At 45.5% G+C, this 20,903-nt stretch overlaps 1 protein-coding gene across 2 annotated transcripts in view; it reads left to right on the forward strand.

The window, feature by feature from the left end:
* The first annotated feature begins 715 nt into the window (after positions 1-715).
* Positions 716-20,903, forward strand: part of MARCO (macrophage receptor with collagenous structure) — a 38,522-nt gene continuing 18,334 nt past the window's right edge. The window contains exons 1-6 of one of the 2 annotated variants that reach the window (XM_023556069.2): positions 716-884; positions 14,294-14,395; positions 15,259-15,486; positions 17,053-17,088; positions 19,095-19,202; positions 19,283-19,327. In XM_023556069.2, coding sequence (XP_023411837.2) covers positions 776-884; positions 14,294-14,395; positions 15,259-15,486; positions 17,053-17,088; positions 19,095-19,202; positions 19,283-19,327 — 628 coding nt within the window. In that variant the 5' untranslated portion in view covers positions 716-775. Of the gene's footprint in view, positions 885-14,293; positions 14,396-15,258; positions 15,487-16,025; positions 16,144-17,052; positions 17,089-19,094; positions 19,203-19,282; positions 19,328-20,903 lie in introns of those variants that run through there. The other variant, XM_064287283.1, reaches the window with a different exon arrangement.

Below are 20,903 nucleotides of genomic sequence, written 5' to 3' on the forward strand. Positions count from 1 at the left end.
TACACTCACACGCACACACAAATACTCACATACACACACAAACACATGCCTTCACACACACACAAACACTCACTTACACAAAGACACACACACACTCACACGCACGCATGCAAAGAGCATGAAAAAAACACAGGGGGAAATATAATTAAATGCTAAAATGTGCAGTATAGAGCAGCACTTGTCGGATTTTAATGTGTGTGTAAAGCACCTGGGGATCCTGCGAGAATGTGGGTTTGGACTCACTGCATTTCTAACAAGTCCTCAGATGATGCCAACCCTGCTGGTCCATGGATCATGCTTTGAGTAGCAAGGACATGGACTCTCGGAGTTGAAGGATGTCAAAGGAGGGACAAGTCAGTGTGGGCTGGAGAGGTCCTGGGACTGCCAGCTGGGTCTGGGACCACGGCAGGGCTTGGATAGGCAGAGAAGAGGGAGAGAAACATCTTCCTGTGTCATCCAGCTCTTGGCCCTCAGGGGCCCGGGAGCAAGGAGGTGGTCAGGGTGTATAACTTGTGCTCCAAGCCCACCTGGACCCCCCTTAACAAGCAGTTGCACTAGCCAGAAGCTCCATGTGTGAACAGTGAGCTTTTGATAAATGTCTGCTCCTGATCCTGTCGGGAAACATTTTGTAAATTCAGAAATCAAGCCAAAGGGAAGTGTCCTGTGGTCTACAGCTCGCTGGAGTAGTTAAATGGGAGCGATCTTCCCCCAAGTGGTTCCTCTTGAGGGCAGCATTTCTGCTGGCTCCAGGACTTTGCCGCTATAAAGCTCAGCAATGGAAAGTAAGAGGAGTCTTAATGAGGACGAGATCTTGGGGTGCACCAAAGAAGAAGCAGCTCTCAACCAAACCATGTTCCCTGCAATGGAGACCTTCCAGACCAGTGGTAAAGTACAACTCCCCAATAATGCAATTACCTGCTAATGTGTTCTCTCTGCCAGCGATACGAGAACAGACGAGTCGATAGGAAGATTAAGTTTGCAGTCTAGCGATATTTTGCATCTGATTCTTATTAATATATTTCTGGAATACTTAAATTTAGAATTTCTAGAATGCTAAAAATACCGTGTCTTTCATATACCAAAAAATATTGTCATAAAGTTGACTCTGACTCATGGTGCCCCGTGTGTGTCAGATCAGAATTATGCTCCACAGGGTTTCCAGTGACTGATTTTTCATGAGTGGATCACCAAGCCTATCTTCTGAGGTGCCTCTGGGTAGACTCGAACCACTGACCTTTTGGTTAGCAGCCTAGCCCATTAACCATTTGCACCACTGAGGGGCTCCTTCTTTAGTATATTTTGCTAGCTTTACAGTTCCTTTAACTTGCATTTAAGTATTTTCCCTTACAGAAATGCCAATGCTTATCAAATACACCCTTTTTGTTAGTGTCTTTTTCCTCTACATAGATTATGTGATGAAATAGCAATACAAAAAAGAGAACGGCAAAATTCCACAAACCTGAAGCGGAGCTCCACATATTTGTAACGCAATTTCTTTACAATTTGTTAAGGGGACTTCTTTTATACCAGGTGGTCAGAGAACACTTTTTTTTTTTTCACTTTGGATACATTGGTTAGGATACGTTCATAGCTTCATAATTAGTTTGTCTTATATTAAACTCAGGCTTGAAAAATTCAGTAAATTCTGTTGTCTTTGTATTCTCAGTGAGCGTTGCACTGATGATACATTTTTTAAAAATCTTCTAGGATTTGCAGCATTCAAAGTCACCAGTGGGAACACTCTTCGAATCATCTTCCAAAGAGATTAGCATCTGCCCACTCCCAAGCTTTTCTGAGAGTTGTGTATTCAGGAATAATGACAGCTCTGTCCCCCAACTGGAGGTCCCCCAGCCCTCCCCGGTAGTCATAAACATCTGTCAGTGCAGGTGACTGGCTGGAATTCATGGGGGTATAAAAATAAAGGGTCTGGCTCTGACCTCTAGGAATTTAGACAGTGGTAACAGACAAAGGCCGGCACACAAATGAGTATAATAATCTTTGGCTAGTGGGAATTTGAGGAATGCAGCATTTTGGCTATCTGACTTCTTAAGATTACTGAAAATATCCAGGTTAAGCCCAAATCAAACCTATTGAGCACCTACTACCTGCTGGGCCCTACACTCAGTACTGAGGAAGCAGAGAGGAATAAACATGACTTCTGGCCTCAAGGTGTCCACAGCCTTATCTGGGGGTGGCAGGAGGATGAGCCCGGCCCATCCACGGACTATTTCTATACAATTTATCATTGGCCGTGACTGAGATACACATAGGGCGTTATGGAGGTGTCTACCTGGCGTGGGGACCGCTGGAGGTCAGAGCTGACACTTCTCCTAAAATTTAAAAGATGAAAAAGATTAGAGAAAGGAGATGGTGGAGAAATATGCAGAGAAATAAAATAAATATCTAGAAAAAAAAGAGCACCACAAATTCAGAAATATACAAATAGCCCCCAAATTGGGAGGGGAAGCTTGGTGGCTGTTGAGGCTGGAACCTATGAATTTGGACTTTATCTGAAAGACAATGGGATCCTGGAAGGGGCTAAAGTCGTGCTGAGAGGCACTGAATTGCATTTGAGGCATTTGAAATTGCTCACTGTCATAGTGGGTTTGGGGGGAGCAAGCTGAAGAGAACAAGGCTGAGGACAGAGAGGAGCCTGACAGCATGAGAAGATGAGGGGCGGTGGCAGTAAGGAAGGAAAGGAGGGGATGTCCTGGAGAAATACTGCATGTCAAATCAGTAGAAGTTTCTGTCTGGGTGGCTAGAATGGTAGAGGAGCCCTAGTGGCACAGTGGTTAAGAGTTTGGCTGCTAACCAGAAGGTCAGCAGTTCAAATTCGCTGGCCACTCTTAGGGAGCAGTTCTACTCTGTGCTATAGGGTTGCTATATGGGTTTTTGCTTTTTGTTTTGTTTTTTCTAATGATAGAACAGGGCAGGTGAGGAGATACAGGGCCAAGGATAAATTCCAGGTTTCTGGTTCGGGTTATGGGTGCCACAATCTAAAAGAAGAATCACCCCAATTTGGACGAGCATTTTCCTGAGTTCAATCTCAGCTTCCTGCTTGCTGCTTCAAAGGTCATGGAACATAAGGAAACTTTCTAGATGAGTACCATGACAAACAGTAATCACTGTCAAAAAAAAAAAAAAAAACCCCAAACCTGTTGTTGTCAAGTCAATTCTGACTCATAGCAACCCTATAAGACAGGGTAGAGCTGCCCCATCAGATTTCCAAGAAGCAGCTGGTTGAACTGACAACCTTTTGGTTAGCAGCCATAGCCCTTAACCACTGTGCCACCAGGGCCCCATAATCACTGTAGGGCTCTGTAATATAGTGATCTTCTCAGGATTTACTGGACTAAGTAAAACTGCTTGCCTCAGCACTAAATGGCCCCAGGCTTCTTTTTTTTTAGTTGTGCTTTAGGTGAAAGTTTACAGCTTAAGTTAATTTCTCATACAAAAATTTACGCAATACAGTTTTGTAACGTTAGTTGCAATCCCTATGGTGTGACGGCACACTCCCCGTTTTCACCCAGGGTTTCCTGTGTCCCTCCAACAAGCTCCCGTCCCTTCCTGCCTTCTCATCCTGCCTCTGGACAGGAGCTGCCCATTTGGTCTCGTGTAGCTGATTGAACTAAGAAGCACACTCCTCATGTGTATTATTTTTTGTTTTATTGTCCTGTCTAGTCTTTGTCTGAAGAGTGAGCTTCAGGAATGGTTTCAATTATGGGTTAACAGAGCCTCTGCGGCCATACCTTTGGGGGTTCCTCCAGTCTCAGACCATTAAGTCTGGTCTTATTACTAGAATTTAAGTTTTGCTCCACAGTTTTCTCTCACTCCACTCAGGACTCCTGTTGTATTCCCTGTCAGGGCGGTCATTGGTGGTAGCCAGGCACCATCTAGTTCTGGTCTCAGGCTGGTGGAGCCCCTGGTTCACGTGGTCCTTTAATCTCTTGGACTAATATTTTCCTTGTGTTTTTGGTTTTCTTCTTTCTCCTTTGCTCCAAGTGAGATGGAACCAGTTGATGCATCTTAGATGGTGTCTCGAAAGCTTTTAAGATCCCAGACGCCTCTCAGCAAAGTTGGATACAGAACATTTTCTTAATAAACTTTGTTATGCCAATTGACCTAGATGACCCCAAAACCATGGTCCCCAGACCCCAGTCCCAGCTACTCTGTCCCTCAAAGTGTTTGGATATGTCTAGGAAACTTCTTAGCTTTTGCTTTGGTGCAGTTGTGTTGACTTCCCCTGCAGGGTGTGTTGTTCTTCCCTTCACCAAAGTCGATCCTTGTTTACTATCTTGTTAGTGCATTCTGCTCCCCTTCCCTCCCCACCCTCGTAACCATCAAAGAATGTTTTGGTTTTCTTTTCCTGTGTTTAAACCTTTTCTTGAGTTCTTACACTGGTCTCATACGATATTTGTCCTTTTTGGCTGGCTAATTTCACTAAGCCCTGGTGGCGTAGTGGTTAAGTGCCACGGCTGCTAACCAAAGGGTTGGCAGTTCGAATCCGCCAGGCGCTCCTTGGAAACTCTATGGGCAGTTCTATTCTGTCCTAGAGGGTCGCTATGAGTCGGAATCAACTCGACGGCACTGGGTTTTAATTTCACTCAGCATAATGCCCTCCAGATTCACTCGTGTTGTGAAATGCTTTGAGGATTCATCATTGTTCTTTATCTTTGTGTAGTATTCCATTATGTGTATGTACCATAATTTGTTTATCCATCCGTCTGTCGATGGACACCTAGATTGTTTCCATCTTTTTGCACTTGTGAACAATGCTGCAATGAACATCATCGTGCATATGTCTATTCATGTGATGGCTCTTATTTCTCTAGGATATGTATTCCTATGAGTGGGATTGCTGGATCATATAGTATTTCTATTTCTAGGTTTTTAAAGAAGCGCCAAATCATTTTCCAAAGTGGTTGTACCATTTTACATTCCCACCAACAGTGTATAAATGTTCCAATCTCTTCACAACCTCCCCAGCATTTATTATTTTGTGCTTTTTGGAGTCATGCTAGCCTTGTTGGGGTGAGATGGTATCTCATTGTGGTTTTGATTTGCATTTCTCTAATGGTTAATGATTGTAAGCATTTCGTCATGTGTCTGTTAGCTGCCCGAATGTCTTCTTTGGTGAAGTGTCTGTTCATATCTTTTGCCTATTTTTTAATTGTATGATTTGTCTTTTTGTTCTTGAGGTATTGCAGTTATCTTGTAGATTTTAGAGATTAGACCCTGTTCGGATATATCATAGCCAAAATTTTTTTCCCACTCTGTAGGTTGTCTTTTTACTCTTTTAGTGAAGTCTTTTGATGAGCATAGTGTTTGATTTTTAGGAGCTCCAAGTTACCTAGTTTCTCTTCTGCTGTTTGTGCATTGTTAGTGGCTCTAGGTTTCTTTATTTTTTTCTCAGCTGAAGATGTCATTTGTTTTCTTATGAAGCTTGATAGCTCTGTTGGCTCTTGTTGCACATGGAGTTAAACAAAATCCCAGATCTTTCCTCATGAAATGGTGTTCGGCCTCAGCCCCCAGCTCCTATATAGTTAGATAATTGAGCATTCGAGCTCGAATAAGAGACCTTATATTTATCCCTGTTGACTATACATGATTTCTGGGATGCACTTGTGTTGTGGATCGAATTGTGTTGGAATCCTAACCCCTAAGCCTATGGACATAATCCCATTGGGAATAGGGTTTTCTTTGTTATGTGAATGAGGGCATGTCAGCGTAGAGTGTGTTTTAAACCTACTTGATTTTGTGATACAAAATGAACAGCTTGGGCACAGAGAAGGAAGCAAGCACAAAGGGGAAGATGCTTGTCATGGGGCGATCACCAAGGAATCAAGGAATATGGGGTCTAGAGAAACTAAAAAGAAATCTTCCCCTTGAGAGGACAGAGAGAATCTTCCCCTAGAACCAATGCCCTGAATTCGGACTTCTAGCCTCCTAAACTGTGAGAAAATTAATTTCTTTTTTAAGAAAACCGCCCACTTCTGGTATTTCTATTATGGCAGCACTAGCAAGCTAAGACAACTCATTTCCACCTTTTTGAAAATCGTCAGCTTTTGGCTGGCTCGCATCTGTTATCACATCTGCAAGCTCTTTTAGATCTGTGGCATGTAATTTGTCTAGTCCAGTCACGCATCCCCTCAACTACTTCAGAGTCCATGCGTTTTTTCATGTTTTTTTTTTTTTTTCCCACCAATTTCAGTCTAAAAAGCATTCTTCTTGACAGAGAAGGCCTAAATAAAATACAGGCAGAAAAGTTATGATTTTTGCTGTTGTTTGTTTTAATTAATATTGTACCATTGACTCTCAACGGTGGGTCTAGCTGGCCCTTCTTCCTTCTCTGCAGATATTGTTAAGCAATCTCCTAACAGACCTTAATCTTCAAGTTCACTCAGGTTCAGCCTTCCCAGCTTTTCTACTCTCATTCCATGTAGCACTTCCCACTTTGTTGTAGTCATGAAAGATTTCTCAGTATCTTTTAAACATCTGACTTTATCCTAGAATAGTTTTAATTTTAATTTTTTAAGTTTGAAGTAATTATAAATTAACAGGAAGTTGCAAAAATGTACAGGAAGCTCTCAGAGTACCCTTCATACAGTTTCCCCCATGGTAACATCTTGCTTAACTTGAGTGAGATATCAAAACCGGGGAATTGATATTGGTGCAATCCACAGAGCTTATCCAGATTTCACCAGTTTTTACATGAACTCATTTGTATGTGTGTGTAGATAGAATTCCAGGCAGTTTTACCATGTGCGTAGATTTGTGTAGTTATCGCCAAAATCAAGACACAGAATTGTTCCATCACCACACTAGTCCCTCCTGCCACCCCTTCATAGCCACACACACCCCTCGCTACTCCCCACTCTCCTACCAATCCGTAACTCCTGGCACCCACTAATCAGGTCCCCATCTCTACAACTTTGTTATTCCAGGAATGCTACGTAAATAGAATTATGCAGTATGAAACCTTATAGGATTTTTCACGTAGCTTAACCTCCCTTGAGATACATCCAATTTGTGTGTCTATCCATAGCTTGTTCCTCTTTCTTGCTGAACGAACTGGTATATCCATAGCATTTTCCGGAGTGGCTGTACCATTGTTCATTCCCGCCAACAATACATGGGTGGTCCAGTTTCTTTGCATCCCTGCCAGCATTTGGTGCTGTTTCTATTTTTTATTTTAGCCACTCTGATAGGTGTGCAGTGATATCTCATTGTGGCTTTAATTTGCATTTCCCTGATGGCACATCTCTTCATGTGCTCGTTTGCCATCTGTAGATCCTCCTTGGTGAAATGTCTCCTCAGTCTTTGGCCCACATTTTAATTGGATTATTTGGCTTTTTATTGTTCAGTTTAAGAGTTCTTTATGTTTTCCAGATACAAGTTCTTCACTGAATATGTGGTTTCACAGTTTTTTCCCCCAACCTATAACTTGTCTTTTCATCCTCTTAGTAGGGTCTTTTGCAGAGCAAAAGTGTTTAATTTCAGTGGGGCTCGGTTTATCAAATTTTCCCTTTAAGAATTATGCTTTTGTTGTCAAGTCTAAGAACTCTTCACTTAGTCCTAGTTCCCAAAGACTTTCTCCTTGTTTTATTCTAAAGCTTTTATAATTGTACATTATACAATTAAGTCCACAATATATTTAGAATTGATTTTTGTATAAGGTGTGAGGTTTAGGTCAAGGTTCTTCTTCTTCTTCTTTTTTTAACGTATGTATGCCCAATTGCTCCATTACCATTTGTTGCAAAGGCTATCTTTGCTTCATTGAATTGCTTTGGCACCTTGTCAAAAAGCAGTTGGGCACATATGTGTGGATCTGTTTCTGGATTCTCTATTTTGTTCCATTGATGTGTGTGTTTATCCCTCCACCAACCACACTGTCTTGAATGCTGTAGCTCTATTCTAAGCCTTAACATCAGGTAGAATAAGTCTTCATACATATTATTCTTCTTCAAAATTTCAGTGAAAAGTCTATGCCTTTCCATGTACATTATCGGATAAGCTTGTTTACATCTACGAAAGAAACTTCTGGACTTTTGATTATAATTGTGTTATACCGATGGATCAGTTTGGGGAGAATTAACATCTTCACTATGCTCACTCTTAGAATTCATGAGCACAGCATGTCTATTTATTTAGGTCTTTGCTTTTTTTTTTTAGTCAGGATTTATAATTTTCCTGTACACATTTGATTAGATTTACGTTGTTGTCGTTAGGTACCGTAGAGCTGGTTTTGACTCATAGCAATCCTATGTGCAACAGAATGAAGTACTGCCTGGTCCTGCACCACCTTTACAATTGTTGTTATGCTTAAGTCCATTGTTGCGGCTACTGTGTCAATCCATCTCATTGAGGGTCCTCCTCTTTTTTGCTGACCCTCTACTTTGCCAAGCATGACGTCCTTCTCCAGGGACTGATCCCTCCTGATAACATGTGCAAAGTAGGTGAGACAAAGTCTCGCCATCCTTGCTTCCAAGGAGCACTCTGACTGTACTTCTTCTGAGGCAGACTTGTTCATTCTTATGGCAGTCTATGGTATGTTCGATATTCTTCGCCAGCACCATAATTCAAAGGTATGAATTCTTCTCCAATCTTCTTTATTCATTGCCCAGCTTTCACATGCATATGAGGTGACTGAAAACACCATGGCTTGGGGTCAGGTGCACTTTAGTCCTTAAAGTGACATCTTTGCTTTTTAACACTTTAAAGAGGTCTTTTGTAGCAGATTTACCCAATGCAATATATCCTTTGATTTCTTGGCTAGTGCTTCCATGGGTGTTCATTTGTAGATCCCAGTAAAATGAAATCCTTGACAACTTCAATCTTTTCTCTGTTTATCATAATGTTGTTTTTGGTCCAGTTGTGAGAATTTTTGTTTTCTTTATGTTGAGGTGCAATCCATACTGAAGGCTATGGTCTTTGATGTTCATCATTAAGTGCTTCAAGGTCTCTTCACTTTCAGCAAGCAAGATTGTGTAATCTGCATAATGTAGGTTGTTAATGAGTCTTTCTCCAATCCTGATGCGGTGTTCTTCTTCATATAGTTCAACCTTTCAGATTATTTTCTCAGCATACAGATTGAATAAGTATAGTGAAAGGATACAACCCTGACGCACACATTTGCTGACTTTAAACCACGCAGCATCCCCTTGTTCTGTTCAAACGACTGCCTCTTGGTCTATGTACAGGTTCCTCATGAGCACAGCTAAGTGTTCTGGAATTCCCATTCTTTGAAATGTTAGATTTATATCTAAGTATTTAATTTTTCTTTAGAGTGATTGTAAATGCCAATGTGTTTTTAATTTTGGTTTGCACTTGAACTCACTTATTAATTTCAGGGGATTGTCTTAGGCTGGGTTCTCTACAGAAACAAAACAGGTAAACTTATACATAAGTACATAGAGAGAGAGAGTTATCTTAAGGAAATGGTTCATGCAGTTATAGAGGTTAGCAAGTCCCAAGTCTGTGAGTCATGTGTCAGGCTGGAGGCTTCTTCTGACACACGTAGCTGCAGAGGCTGATGAACCCAAGTTTGGCAGGTCAGGTGGCCAGGCTGCTGGTTCATGGGCTGCAAGGGCTAACGAATCCAAGATCAGCAGGCAATATGGCAGGCCACTGGCTCAAGTCCCAAGAACCAGAGGTGAGACGATGATGAGCTGAATGCAGGATCCAGAGCAAGCAAAGGCCAGCAAGCTTTTGCCAGAATATCCTTATATATTGGGTGCAGGCCACACCCCTGAGGAAACTTCTGTTATAACTGATTGGCTGATCACATCAGATAACACCATGGAGATGATTGCATTATATCACAAAATAGAGGAAAACTACATCATTACGTAACTACCAGATTATATACCTGTCAACCTATATCATTAGATAACTGCCAAACCCCTGAGAATCATGGCCCAGCCAAGCTGACACACAATCTTAACCATCACAGACTGCTTGAGATTTTCTATATAGACAGTCGTGTCTTTTGAAAATAGGAATGACTTTATTTTTTTCATTCTAATCTGTATGGCTTTTATTTCTTTTTCTTGCCTTATTACACTGGCTAGAACTTCTAGAACTATGTCACAAGAGAGACGGACAGTCTTATTAGGAAAATGCAAATTAGGTGAAAACAGAAACCCTTGACTTATTCCTAATCATAGAAGGAAAACGTTCAGCCTTTCACCATTAAGTATGATGTTAGCTTTGAATATTTTGTGGATGCTGTTTTTCAAATTGAAGAAGTTCGCTATTCCTTGTCTGCTGAGAGTTTTTATTATGGATGGGTATTGGATTTTGTCAGATTTTTTCTGCACCAATTTGATGTATCAATATCAAAACCTGTGAGTTACTTGAACACTTAACAGAATTCTGCTTTGATTAATTTATAGTATTTTTGAGTGCATCACCTTGAATAATTTTCTTAGTGAATATTAGAGTACATGTACATAACTTATCACAGTCCACTGATATTGACATTTTATCATTTTGAGCCAAGTTGAAACCGTATAGGACAGAGTAGAACTGCCCCATAGGGTTTCCAAGGAGCAGCTGGTGGATTCAAATTGCCAGCCTTTTGGTTAGCAGCCAAGTTCTTGACCACTGTGCCACCAGGGCTCCTTTCTCATTCTAGCTGTGATTTTTTTAAAATTATTTTTAGTATGATAGGTGATTTTCAGTTGTATCCTGGACATTTTGGATATTATGTTAGAAGGCTCTGGGTCTTATTTAAATTTACTATTTTGATAGATAGCACACTGTTTAGATTTACTAGAGAGGTTCTGGCCTACTTTTGTGGACTGTGGTTCCAATGACAATTTAGTTTTCAGAGCCCCGCCAGTGCTATTTTGGTCTGCTTTGTTCACTGGATGCCATTGGTGGTCTTGCTCGATTCCTGCCGCTGCTGCCTGGTGGTTGGAAGGCACTTCTCCAGGCTGCCCAGTGCTACCAGGTTGGGGGTGGGAGATGGGAAGCCCACAGACCAGAGACCACTTCCCTGGGCCTACTCAGTAGGCATCCCAGTGCTGGTGGGGCTCCAGTTCAGTCTCTACTAGTGTTATGCTAGGGGAGAGAAGCACCTTCTGGGGCCCCTTCTGCCACTGGGTGGGATGTTCAGAGATGGAAGTTCTGGGAACCCTAAGTGTTTGTGCAGCCTTTTTTGTTTGTTTCCTTTACTGGTATCTTTTGTGGAATTGGAACATCATTTTTATTTCCCACTGGATCCATATTTTCATTGAGAATCAGGCAGTAGAATTGCTTTCAAATTTCTAAAGCTTGTTTCCCTAAGGTCTTCCTCCAGCCTCACCATGGTTTACTCCAGAGAAGTCCATTCTGGTTCACCTGGAGCTTTTTTTATTCTCTCATCCCAGTTGGCTCTTCCTTACTGGTTAAACCCAACCCAGAGTAGATGTTTCCTTAGTGGCTTCTTATACCTTCTAAAAGATTAAATGCTCAGCCTAGAGAGTAAAGAATTTATCAGATCTTCCACTTTGCACAGAGTGAGCCACTGCAAAGTTCCCAGTACTTAAAACACCTTGTATCTATGCCAGGCGCTAGTGCTGAATTAAAAAAAAAATTTCCAGGCTTGGGTGGGCGTCCGTCAACGACTTTCTCCATTTCCTTAAGCAAATGCCATCCATCACATTCCACCATCTGGTTTGAAAATATGTACGTCTTCCATCATTGCGCCTACCCCTACCCCTACCCCCAACCTCTATAATACTTGCGTCTCTGAAGCACAGTTTATCTTTCCATTGCCATCACATGTTATGTTTAACCAACCTTAGAGCTCTCTACAAGATTGTATTTACTATCCACCATCTTGTGTTAAACGTGAGGCTTCCCTTGTTTATTATTCATTCTTCCCATGGTGGGAATGTGGATATGTGAGGTCCTAAATTGTATTCCAAGTGCTTTCCAACACTTCCAGACTAGCTGCGTTGAACTCTGTGCATGTCCAGCACCCAAACCTCTACAGCCACCCATTCATTCATCCACTCAGTCATCATTTTTCCAATGCATATTGTGCTCAAGACGCCATATTGGTGCTGGATGTACTGTTCAAGAAGCTTCCAGGCTATCTGGAGGAGTTTAAAATACAAACAAACAGATTGAGTTCAGGGTGATGTGGAGAAGCAGAAGAGGGCCCCCCAACTCATGGGAGTCAGAGAGTGTATTTTGGAGCAGGAAATGCTTCACCACACTCCCAAGGGATGAGTAGGAATTAGTCATATGAAAGGGAGGAAGAAGAGCTGTGCAACAAAGGAAATACATTTCCCAAAGTCTCTGAGTCAGAAGGATGTAACTGTGAATCATCTGGCCTCACTGTTGCTCAGGGTCACTTCAAGATGTGGTTTTGAGGATCACTCAGAGGAAATCTAGCCAACAGCAAGGCTTCAAGTGCCAGGTGTGGACTTTGGTTTGTCCTGAGGACCATGAACAGCTACTGGAAGGCTGAAGGCAGGGGAGTAACTTGGCAAGATTGTGTCCTGCAGAGCTGCTGTGTGGGCCTGGATTCTGGTGGGAGTGGGTAAGGAGGAGGGATCTACTCAGGGTTAGGCAAAGTGCCACTAGACTAAAAAATCCAACCAACCAACCAACAAAACCACTCCTCTAGGTACTGCTCAGAGCTATCCCTAGACATCAGGGTGACAATCAAGCAAGGAAGCCCTCTTCAGCAGGTGGCTGGAAAGAATACCAGCGGGGGTGACACATGGATAATGAAAAACAGACTCGAGGTTCATACACATAGAATAGTCAACTGAAAACCCACCTTCACCAATACGCCCACATCCTTCCCCTGGGCTGCTCATTTATGATCTCTTTTACTTCCACTCTACCCTGGTGGCTCATTTTGACTGGGCTTTTTTCAGGGGCAATAGTCAGTGAGGGCTAGTGAGGCAAGCTGAGGCCTTGGACTTAAACAGTCCTGGGGTCACATGCTAGCTCTGTTACCTGAGCGAATTACTTCACTTCTCTGAACCCCAGGTCTCTACTCCACAGTCACATCAAACTTATAGGGTTGCTGCAAGCTTTAGAGAGATTGTTGGTAAAATACCTGGCACAGGGTGGGTGCTCAACCTTCTGCAGGTTCTGCCCCTGCACTTGATGTCTCAAAACAGGGAGACAGCTGGTGGGGGAAAGGCTGGAGTCGGGATCCCTGGGAAAATATTCATTGCAGCCTGTTCTCTAATGCCCCAAACAGCTCATCAGCAGGAAAAGAGTTACATGCATTGTGGCTTTTGCCTCCAGTGGGTTCTTAAAACTAATTGCCATTGAGGCAACTCCCACTCATGGTGACCCCATGTCTATCAGAGTAGACAGAACTGTACTCTATAGGGTTTCCAACCGCAGGTTTTTCAGAAGTAGATGACCAGGCCTTTCTTCTGAGGTGCCTCTGAGTGGGCTCAAACCTCTAAACTCCCAGTAAGCAGCCGAGTGTTAACCATTTGCACCTCACAAGGACTCCCTGGGAGTATTAGGCAGTTATTAGAAAGAATGTTAAATCTTTTGCTGAAGGTATGTATGCCCCTGAAAAATTACTCATTGCAAAAAGCAAAGTGCTATATTATATGTACAATATCATTTGTGTAAGAGTGAAAGGAAAACACCTAAGCCTGTCTATGTGTATGCGTTTGAAAGTTTCTGTGAGCTAAAAAGATGGGAGGAAAGCCCCAGAAAGCTATGTAGGTTCCCTCAAGGGGTTAGAACTTCAAGGGGTTGAGGGAAGATTATTAACCCCTTTAATTCTCTTCTACATTGTTTGAAAAACTGTGTCAAGCATGTTTTACTTTATCATTAAAATTTCTAAAGGGAAAGACCATGGAGACCTACACATGAATTCCAGACCTGCGTCTTATAACCTCATAAATTATTCCATTTCTCATTGTTTATCAAATAGGAACAATCCTCCTCCCCCTGGAGTTTTGAAATTTAAACATATAAACACATACCGAGAGCCCACTATGGGCCAGACACCGTGCTGGGGCGTCAGCAGTGACCGAGGCCTGTGCAACACCTACTCATAAGAGCCTTACCTTTCCAGCCACTGACATGTGGTGGCATGGATGTTTGTTTGTCCTACCACACCGATGAGTGACCCACAGTGAAACCTCTTACCTTGTGCAAATAGGATGGGGGGGGGTGGGAATTGGGAGGATGGGTCTTTGGTGTCTTCCCTCTTCCACCTCACAGCGAGCCCTCTGCTCATACAGCGGGCTCTCTGGCACAGGTGGGGACAACCTGCTCTTCACCTTCTGCAGCAGCCATCTCTGCCTGGGTTGTGTTTCAGATCCAAAACCCAAGAAGAGAAATTGGGTGACCTGCTTACTGTCTCTGATGGCCATCTACTTGAGTCTGCTCACCGCGGGAGGAGGGCTACTGGTGATGCAAGGTAAGGCAGCCTTGGCCCCCTTGGGCTCCCTCTTGGTGTGACCAAACATGGCCCTTGACTCGGGGCTCAGGTTGAGAGAAGAGCTTTGGGCCAAGGCTACCAGGCTGCTGGGAGAGAGTTCACAGCCCCTGGCAGTCACAGTGACGGCGAGGGGGCAAGGAAAAGGAAGAGTGTGTGTGTGTGTACACACGTACGAAAGAGACAGAGAAAGAGACCCAGGATGCATGTGAGCCCGTGTGTATCTAAAGCAGTGAAAGGTGTTATGATCTCACAAGGATACACCACATACATTTTACAGGTAGGGTTTCCTAACCTCTTAGTGGGAAGAAGCTTTGTTGATTGAAGTGTCACATTAACATAACTTAAAGGCTTCATGGTCCAGATGTTGAGAAAGCAGTTGCATCAGCAGACATTGAAGGCACTCAGTAACGTCTGCACAGGTGTTATCAACACACATCACATGCATATTAAGGTCACACATGAGTGCTGCTGGTACATACTCAGGTCAGAGCAGCAACTCGCCTGCCCGCACTTGTTGTGACTTCGTGCCCAGAGCAAGACCTAAGGTCTGAACTACGTGAAGGTTGGAGACTGATTGTGGATGCAGTGGTCACATCTGTCCAGCTTTAGACCATGCAGAATGTTTGTAGACAGGTAATGTCATGCCTGAGTGTGGCGTGTACTTGTTCAAGTTATGGAAAAAGGACTGTGCTACCGCTGGGTTCCTACAGCACATAAATGTGTGTTTATGTATTCAGGGTCTGTAGAAGTTGTGCACACATTACAATCACACAAGAATAAAAAACAAGGATATATTCAGGCTTCAATGAGGGCCCTAAAAGAACGTTGGGTGGGGTATCTAGTTCTGAACCTGCAGGAGCGGCTCTGGGTCCTGGAGATGGACTTCCTCAATGACACACTGGCCGCCAAGGACAGCCCATCCTTCCTGCACCATTTGGCTCACCACTGGCACCCGTCTGGGGGCACACGGAACAGGGGGAGACTGCAAGCCCTGCAGGAGGAGCTCATGCAGGTCCATGCTAGCCAGCAGCACCTACAGTGGCAGGTGGACAACTTCACTCAGAGCGCAGGTTTGGCCTCTTCCCTCTGGGTGGGGGCTCCTCAGGGGAGGGTGAGGAAGGAGGAGCTGCTCCTTCACAGGCAAGGCGGTCCTGCTTGGGCTTGAACCCTCTTCCTTGGCAAGGGATGCCTCCACCACCCTGACCTGGTCAGGGACTCAGGGGGCCAAAGCAGGTGTGGGAGCCATGTGGGACAGAACCATGGGTTGCTGCAGACAGGGGTCTGGGAGACAGTCCAATCAGGAACCAAGGACCTTGTCCAAACAAAGTGTGACCTCCAAGGGCCAGAGGCTGGAGCAACCAGCCAAAGCCAGGTCAGAGTCATGAAATCCCCAGACTGAGCCAGAATGTTTAGGAGGGTGGGTAAGACATAGAGCCTGGGGCGAGTCCTAGGACCACTCCCATACTTTGGGACTTACTTGGGCCTGTGGCTTAGGAAACCCTGGTGACGTAGTAGTTAAATGCTATGGCTGCTAACCAAAGGGTCAGCTGTTTCAGTCTGCCAAGTGCTGCTTGGAAGCTCTATGGGGCAATTCTACTCTGTCCTATAGGGTCACTATGAGTCGGAATCAACGCGACACCACTGGGTTTGGTTTTCGTTTTTTTGGTGGCTGGGGAGAAAGCAGTTGAGGGTCCCAGGCCAGTCCACATGCTGTGGGGACCTTGGAGGTGAGAGGACAACTGGAATTGCTGGGTGGAAACAGGGTAGCTAGGATGGTGGGGCTGCAGGCAGGAGAAAATGAAGCAAAAGATAGAAACGTCATCATCCTCCTTCCGTCGCTCCTCTTGGGGCCTTGCAGCTGGCCAAAAAGACGACACTGTCCACTTTTTCAGGCTGACCCCGCCCTGGAATGGCTTAATCCTGGAACAATTTGGACAAAGCTAGACTAGAGACCTGACTGTTGCTGGGTTCACACTGGTATATGGCAGCTCCAAGGTTCATTGCTCTGGTCTCACAGTCTGAGATGATCTGGGGCTTAGCAGAGCCACATCATATCCAGGGCCCTGCTGGCCAGAGAAAGTCCTGGACCCAGGACCCAGGAGAGGAAGTCCCTCCAGAGCAGAAGTTGTAGCCCCCAGTGGTCAAAAATGAAGCTGGGTTCATATGATAAAAGGCTGTACAGCTATGGGACAGATGGACAGAGTCAATGCCAAGGTCAATGGCACTCATGCAGAAACTGAAGGAGCATCTCTCCCTGCCTTGAAGTGTGAAGGAGCCCATTCTCCTCCAACACAAAGAGGCCTCAGGAGCCGTAGGCTGGCTTGCCTGGGGCAATGCCTGGGGCACTCAGGTGGTCCCAACCCTCTTTCCAAACATATGTAGCTCAGAAGGTCCGACAGCTCTCAGGCTGTTGACCATGATTTACAACTAAATATCTGGTTCTTTCCAAGGGCTCTTTTCTGGTAAACTCCCAGGGGCTGGGCCCCCTGTTCTCCAAACCCCAGCAATCTGACTGAAGCTCCTGCTTCCCCCTCGGGTGGGCTCAACCTGCAGATACAGAACCTGGGTGTTGTATGGCAGGGGCAAAGACCTGGTGCCCCCCAGCTCAGCCTGCATCCCACACTCTTCCCTTGTAGAGCTGTTCGGGGCCAAAGGTGAACGAGGCATTCCAGGTAGGTTCACTCCCCCCTCCCCCCCCCCAACCATCCTGCTGCCTTCCCACAATCTCATCCCCAAGGGAGGGGAGCTGGTTGTGCCCTTCTGGGGCTCCATGTATAACCCCAGCTTACCTTCCATTGACTGCCACAACCTCCTCAACTTGCTGGTCCTCAGTCGGGGGTCCTTTCTCTCCACTGACCACGCTTTGACTCCCAGCTTCCCTGCCTTACCTGCTTCCTTGCCTGAAGTGGCTTACCCCTCCACCCCAACCCACCCAAATCCCAGCCACCTTCCAAGACCAGTCCAAGCCCCCATCCCCCACCACCCACCCCTTCAGCCTTCCCCAGCTGTCCAGCTGCAAGCAGAGGCCATCTCCTTTCGTGACCTGTAAGCACATTTTCCAGGTGCCTTTTTTTTTTTTTTTATCTGATACTTAGCATTTGCCATCCCCTCAGTTTATCACCCAACATTTTCAAAAGGTGTATGGCTTATCATTCCTAGAGGATGATAAGGATGAGGGAGAGGGAGGGTGCATGGGCTCAGACTGGCCCAAGTCTAATCCTAGGTCTGCTGCTTACTAACTGTGTGACCTTGAGCCAGTTGCTTAACTTTTCTAGAACCTCAGCCACTTGTCTGTGCAGAAAATAATGGAGATAATTTGACTCACCTCACAAAGTTGCTGCAAGACTCAATTGAGGCGATACGCGAATATGTCTGACACAGCAGGTGCTCTCTGAGGGCAAAGCCTGTGGCTTATTTGCCTTTTCCTCTTTCCTCAACAAACACAGGTGCACACACATACACATACACCCATGCTCGTCTACACACACATGTACACATACACACACACATACAATATACACGTACTTGCATACACACACATACACACTCTTCACTCACAACGCTACTGCGTTTGATGCAGCTGAGTGATTGAAATTTAACCCTGAAGATAAATGTTCATGACATTGTTGGGATGGAACTCTTTGGCTCCATGTTTTCTCAAGTGTGGCTTTGTGCTCCACGGCCTCCTCTATAAGATGAGGATGGTGATACCACCTCACAGGATTGGTGTGAGGATACTACGAAATAAAGTGTAAAATGCTTCATCTGCATACAGTGAGTACTCAGTCATGTCACTCATTATTATTTATTACTTCTTGTTTGCCATCATTATTGTTGTTGTTCTGTTGTTGGGAAGACCGAATGGGCAGACACTCACCTGGCACCCAGCCTGATGCATGTCAGCTCCTCCCCTCCAAGGAGAGGTTGCTGTAATAACTTCCATCGTGTTAGTGACACAGCCTACATTTAACTTACTTCTCAACCCTGACCTTTAAAATCTGCCCATCCCTTGCCCCAAGCTGAGCTCTCTAGGAGCGGGTGGTGGCCAGCAACAGACTTGCTGTGGACACATGCTCTCTCTCTGTGCACGAATAAAATCTCCAACTCTGTCTTTCCACGTCTCTCTCAGACTCTGTCTCACTTCTCTCAGAACCTCATGCTCCTCCTCTGTGACATGGGACGAGGAGCCCTGTCCTACCTGCCCCGGGTAGGACCCATGTGGGAATCATGTGAGCCCCTGTCTACGAACCATAGAGAACAACATGTAAATTGTAGCAATGATACTCCCATTTATTCAGGGCCTGCTGAGTGTATTTTCCAAGATGGGTGTCCACATGGTGACCCCAGGGCAGCCCTTCGGACCTGGTACATTAACCCCATCTTATTGATGAGGCAGTTGAGGCTCAAAACCGTGACGTAACTTGCACGAGGCCATGGAGCCAAAGAAGTGGTGCTGATCTTTGAACTCTGGCCTGTCTGACTCCATCTCTCTTGGCAGATGTCATACATGCCATTGGTTTTGGCCCACTGGACCATGAGTTTCTTGCAGGGAGAAGTTCAGCCTTCCTTGCCTTCATCCTGGGTGCTCAGTGGATGTTTGTTGAATGAATGCATTATGAGTGAGTGAGTGGTGCTGTCACACCGATGAGTTAGCAGTGTCTTTGCTTCTCATCCTCAGGTCTTCCAGGTCAAAAGGGAGACCCGGGGGTACCTGGCACCCCTGGACTGCCGGGGCCACCAGCTGAGAAGGGAGCCAAGGGGGCCACAGGACGTGACGGAGCCACAGGTATTGACTTTGGTCTCCTGGCCCTGTTAATCATGTTTCCCCTTGTCCAGGCCATACTTTGAATCCCCTTTTCCTTTCAGGTCCCCCAGGACTCCAAGGCCCACCAGGAATCAAGGGAGAGGCAGGTGAGTAGGAAATGAACACCAGGCATCCTCAGGGTGGCGGCGGGCTGCTCCCAGACCCACTCCTGACAAGTCTGTGTGGGAGGGGGCCACCCTGCTAGGGATCTTAGGTGTGCTGGGGGCGGCTAGGAGCACCCCACCTCGAGACAGGCAGGGCTGCTGTTAAGCCTCAGAGGCTGTGGCAGCTAGATGGCAGCCTGGGGCCTGAGAGGAGCTGACCAGGTAGATGCATTAATTTCCTCTCAGCCTCCGGAGTCCATACCTGGGGTCTCATTTGTAAAAGCCCAGCTTCTTGGTACCGTGGACCCTCCAGTCTGAGAGCCAAATCTGCCTCCACCACGAGCTAGCTCTGTGACCTTTCCGAACCTCAATTTCGTTGTCTGTAAAATGAGGATGAGGATGACAATGCTTCGGGGTGCTGCTAGGCAGACTAGAGAGAATGATTTAAAGCACTACTACTGTGGCTGAAAAGTTTCCTTGTTTTAGGCTGTAGCGTAGGCCTGCCCGCCATGTTACAAATGGCCGCGGCATGGTTCCTTCAGTGTGGGGGACCAAGAGCTGTCCCTCCCCAGGGTTAAGAACCAACGTCAGAGCCAATCGACTCTTACAGTCCACCCACCCTACTCCATCCAGTCCACTGTCCACTTACACCCCACAAACTCCCAAATTCCTGAAGGCTGCTGGGAAGTAAAGATGCAAAGACAATGAGACCACTACCAGAGAAAGAGCAAATGGGGAGATTTTCAAGGAAGGAGAAGTAAACAAACAACCACCTCCAGGATATTAAGGCTTCTCTAAGCCTCCAGGCCGCTGAGGCAGAAAACACCATCGGTTTACAGAAATCCTGTAGTTCCACAAGGAGCTTGTTAGGAGAGAAAGTGTTTTTAGAGGAGCTGATTTTTGGAGGAAATTTAATAGAAGGGATCCCAAAGAGTCTCTTCTTCTAAGTCCCTAGCAGGGATTTCAAGGGGAAGAAGGAGGCTTGCAAGAGGGGGCGGGATGGGGGTGTGCAGCTGGGGAGACAGGGAAGGAGAGTGTATGTACAGTGAGGGCACAGGGCTTCTAAAGGAGAATACACCATGTACTCAGACACCCACACACACTCACACACATACACACACATTTTTGCACACACATACACATCCTTGCACACCCATAAACAGCCACACACGAGCACACGCTCGAGTGCATACTTGTGCACAGGGTTCTGTGGACTCACCCTAGCACTCACACACACGTTCGCATACTCGTATGCACCCTCACGTGCACACACTCACACATGCACACTCCACGGAGCCAGCCTCAACCTTCCCAGACTTGTGGGAGCTCAGAGCAGGGCAGGGTCACGTGGAGAGGAGTGGGCCTCCCTCCCCACTCTTTTCTCCCAGAGGGAAAGGGAAGCAGCCTAGGTTCCGGTAACTCAACAGATACGGTGCCACAGAGGCCAGCTTGAAAGAAAAAGGCAGCAACACTGCCACGCTGCCCTCCCAAGCAGCTCCTCACTTCCTTGAAGAAGGAACGGAGTGGGAGTCTCCCCTTCTCTTCGGGACTCTGGCAGTTATTTGCATCAGACCTGTGC

Source organism: Loxodonta africana, chromosome 6, assembly GCF_030014295.1.
Source record: "Loxodonta africana isolate mLoxAfr1 chromosome 6, mLoxAfr1.hap2, whole genome shotgun sequence".
Lineage (NCBI taxonomy): Eukaryota > Metazoa > Chordata > Mammalia > Proboscidea > Elephantidae > Loxodonta > Loxodonta africana.